This window comes from Sinocyclocheilus rhinocerous, unplaced genomic scaffold, assembly GCF_001515625.1.
Source record: "Sinocyclocheilus rhinocerous isolate Xijiao unplaced genomic scaffold, SAMN03320098_v1.1 scaffold2165, whole genome shotgun sequence".
Classification (NCBI taxonomy): domain Eukaryota; kingdom Metazoa; phylum Chordata; class Actinopteri; order Cypriniformes; family Cyprinidae; genus Sinocyclocheilus; species Sinocyclocheilus rhinocerous.
In genome coordinates this window covers 182,786-187,125 of record NW_015653115.1, presented here as the reverse complement: position 1 = coordinate 187,125, position 4,340 = coordinate 182,786, and the positions used below count along the sequence as shown (strand labels likewise).

The 4,340-nt window shown below is 35.2% G+C and overlaps 1 protein-coding gene across 1 annotated transcript in view; it reads left to right on the top strand.

Moving 5' to 3' along the window:
* Nucleotides 1–2,842, top strand: part of LOC107715575 (raftlin-like) — a 5,210-nt gene extending 2,368 nt beyond the window's left edge. The window contains exon 2 of the mRNA XM_016521718.1: nucleotides 2,387–2,842. Within this exon, the coding sequence (XP_016377204.1) occupies nucleotides 2,387–2,842 (456 nt within the window). The remainder of the gene's footprint in view (nucleotides 1–2,386) is intronic.
* The last annotated feature ends 1,498 nt before the right edge of the window (nucleotides 2,843–4,340 follow it).

Below are 4,340 nucleotides of genomic sequence, written 5' to 3'. Positions count from 1 at the left end.
TGGTCAATCAGAGCACACCTCGCTTTTCAGACTGATGAGCTTTGTAAAAATCGACGCGTTTCAGAAAGGCTGGGCATAGAGGAGAAACAATAATGTACAGTATGTGGAAAATAATGTGTTTTTTTAACCTTAAACCGCATAAACACATTTCATTACACCAAATACACAAAATAATGTTCTTTTTAGCAACATCATGTGATCCCTTTAATATTCAAATCTGCTCATGCATATTAAAATGTTGTTAAACATTTATGATGCTTTAAAATGCTGCCTATGTAGAAAGCACACTGGAACATTTTTGTTCAATTGTTACCACTATAAAATCGTAAATTAATATGGTAACTCCTTAAAATCATGTAATATGTGTATGGAGTTGTAAAACAGAATATGGCTGTTCTATAACCCCAAAAAGTATTTGGAGAATAGTCCAAAAATATAAAAAATCAAGACAAATGGCTTTTAAAAAAATAGCAAACACATTTTGCTAGCAGAACACACACACACACACATGTACAGTATATATATATATATATATATATATTTATATTTATACACACACACTACTGTCTTGAAGTTTGGGATATAAGATGTTTTTTTTTTTTTTTAAAGAAATTACTACTTTTACTCAGCAAGGATGCATTAATTGATCAAAAGTGACATTTGCTAGCAAAGACATTAATGTTACCAAAGATTTCTATTTCAAATAAATTCTATTCTGTTGAACTAGAATATTATATATATATCACGGTTTCCACAAAAATATGAAGCAGCCATCTGTTTTCAACTTTGATAATGCAAATCAGCATATTAGAATGATTTCTGAAGGATCATGTGACACTGAAGACTGAAAATTTTGCTTTGCATCACAGGAATAAATTACATTTTAAAAAAACATTCAAATGGAAAACAGTTATTTTGAATTGTAATAATATTTCACAATATTACTGTTTTAACTGTATTTTTGATCAAATAAATGCAGCCTTGATGAGCAGAAGAGACTCAAAAACATTTAAAAATCTTACAGATGCCAAACGTTGGTCTGAATTCTCGCTGTAAGTGTGGCAAAAATGACTATACTTCTTGGAGTCACTATCACAGACCTGTTGAGGTGTGTCTTTGACGCACATCAGGGCAAGATTAATCGCAATGATCCATCACGACAATGATCCTTCCCCCCCATCACATCAAACTCGGAAATTATTCAGTGCCCCTTCACCGATGGAGGAGCCTGGTGAGAAAAATGGCTTCTTATCTATGCAATTTCATTTGCATCATTGTTGCAAATATAATGACAGGACTCCCGGCGTCAGCGTTCAATATGCATTAAACAATGCGACTGGAAAGGCCTGGCCTGTTCCCGGTTTAATTTGAGAGAATATAACCCGCGCACCTCAAGGAAACTGATTGGGCTGGTGTGGGCGAAGGCGTCAGCTGGAGATAATGGTGGCAGGCCTCAGGCTGGCCTTTATTAAAGCAGCATAATGGAAAATGGCATCATTAGCATTCCTTGACAGTTAACGGTTCAATTTGGTTTGATGAGAATTCAAATATTGGCTTCCAAACGCGAACTGACAATAAAAGTGGTAGATGTTCGACTGATTTGGGATGCAGAGGGCAGTCGATGGTGGACCGCTGCCACTGTAATCAGCGCTTGCTAATTTCAAATATCTGATGGTGTGGAAGAAAGAAAGCAATATATTGTTTTGAATTGCGTTTTATTGTTGGGGTAATGTGGCATATCAATCGTTTTAATGTTCTTCCAGTGAGGAAACTGAAAATGAATGAAACTACTTTCTCGAAATGAAACTTCTTATCAAACATGATGGTACGCAAAGCCCTCGGGGCTGTGAGAGGTTTATCTGGTCGTCCATGTCGACAAATTTTGCTGAACACCAACAATATCATAAAAAAAATGTTGTCTGTGAACCATTTTGAGATCTGCTTAACTGGACCAACAACAAGACCTACATAAATCAAATCCAAAAATATGAGGGCACAGTAAACCATGTAATAGATATATATATATATATATATATATATATATATTCCAAACTTTGAACAGTAATGTATGTGTAAAAAAATCCCACATATAAGGACAACTACAATAATATGTAAAATGTCATTGATAATTGAGAGCTGAAATGCTGTCTTGTGTGTGAAGGCTTTTCATATGTTAATGGCTGGTGGTTACATGCTTGTTTTGTTCTCAGAGCACATGGGGAAGATGACTTAAGGATTTCAAGTTGTTTTATTGCCGGCTACAGTAAACAATCTTACTGTTTAAGCAGGATAAACCAGCACCAACCAGACCAGCACGGAAATTCATGTTGGTCTAAACTGGCAAGCGAAATATATAGTCTTACTCTGTTCATATCTCTCTTCTCAGCAGATCCAGGACGCTGCGGATCAGGGCATCATGTTTGTGGGCTTCATCCAGGAGCCAGCTGGCCTACGCCCACACGTTCTACGGCACAGAGAACCAGAGGAACCGTCCCTCTCCCTGCACTCCAGCCCCAGCTCGCTGCACGGCTCTGGGCTGACTCCCAGTCCCAGTCCCCTGGAGGAGCCGGAGCTGGGAGACGAGTCCGGAGCAGAGAACGAAGGGAAAAACGGGGGAGGTGAGGCTCTGAGAGAGGACGTGAAAGCTACTGAAGGTGGAGATGGAGGAGATGATCTCTCTGTTGAGACATCAGCCGTGTTGAAATCAGGATCTGGTGAAACACAGCAAGGAGATACACTGACACACAACAACAACGACACGGCCGAAATCACAGACACATCTGAGAAAGCCAGCAGGTTGGCCCTGACTAAGAGTGGTGGGTTGATCGTCTTTATCCTTTGATCAGACGAAATCTCACAAAATATTTAGCGAAAATAAAAGTGTATTTTAGTTCCAACATATGACACTGGCCAGGGCTGGGTGATGTTTTTTGGCACATTTTTGATCATATTCAATATAAGTATTTAATACCGTTCAAAAAGTTAGGGGTCTGTAAGATTTTTTAAATGTTTGTTTAAAAAGAAGTTTCGTCTGCTCCCCAAGGATGCATTTATTTGATTAAAAATACAGTAAAAACTGTAATATCATGAACAATATCATATTTTCATTTAAAGTAGCTGTTTTCTATGTGAATTTATTGTAAAATGTAATTTATTCCTGTGATGTAAAGCTGAATTTTCAGCATCATTACTCTAGTCTTCAGTGTCACATGATCCTTCAGAAATCATTCTAATATGCTGATTTTGTGCTCAGGAAATGTATTATTATTATCAATATTTAAAAAAGTTGTGCTGCTTCATATTTTTTATGGAATCTGTGATACATTTAGCTTTTCAGGATTCTTTGATGAATAGAAAGCAAGCTTTTGAAATAGAAAGCTTTGTAACAATGCAAAAGTCTTTAACCAAATGAATGCATCCTTGCTGAATAAATACATTAATTTCTTTAAAAAAATCATACCAAAGTCTCTTATGCTCGCCAATTAAGGCTGCATTTATTTGATCAAAAATACAGTAGCAATTGTGAAATATTATTACAATTTGAAAATAGCTGTTTTCTATGTGAATACATTTTAAAAAGTAATGTAATTCCTGTGATGCAAAGCAGAATTTAGCTTGAAAATCATGGTGCTAAATTATTATTATTACTTAATTATTAATAATGGCTCTTATTATTATCAATGTTGCAAAGCTTTTTTTTTCTGCTTAATATTTTTGTGGAAACTGTGATAAATTTTTTCAGGATTCTTTGATGAACAGACAGTTCAAAAGAATAGCATTTATTTGAAATAGAAATCTTTTGTAAGATTATAAAATGTTTTTACTGTAACTCTTGATCAATTTGATGAGTCCTCGCTGAATATAATTATTAATTTATTTTTCCAAAATCATACTTACTGCAGACTTTTAAATGGTAGTATATCGCGATTTCCACAAAAATATGAAGCCATACAACAGTTTTCATCATTGATAACAATAATGTTGAGCAGAAAATCAGCATATCAGCATGATTTCTGAAGGATCATGTGACACTGAAGACTGGAGTAATGATGCTGAAAATTACATTACATAAATTACATTTAAAAATATATTCAGATAGAAAACAGTTAAAATTGTATTCATGCTGAGGATTTTTTAAATTATTATTATTATTGGATTTCATTATTATTTTGGTTTTATTATTTGTATTATTGTGATTTTGTTTGTTAGTACACTCTAAAAAATGCTGGGTTAAATACAACCCGGTGCTGGGTAAAATAGGGACAAACCCAGCAATTGGGTTGTTTTGACCCAGTGGTTGGGTTACTAGAAGGTTGGGTTAAACATTTAACCCAACCGCT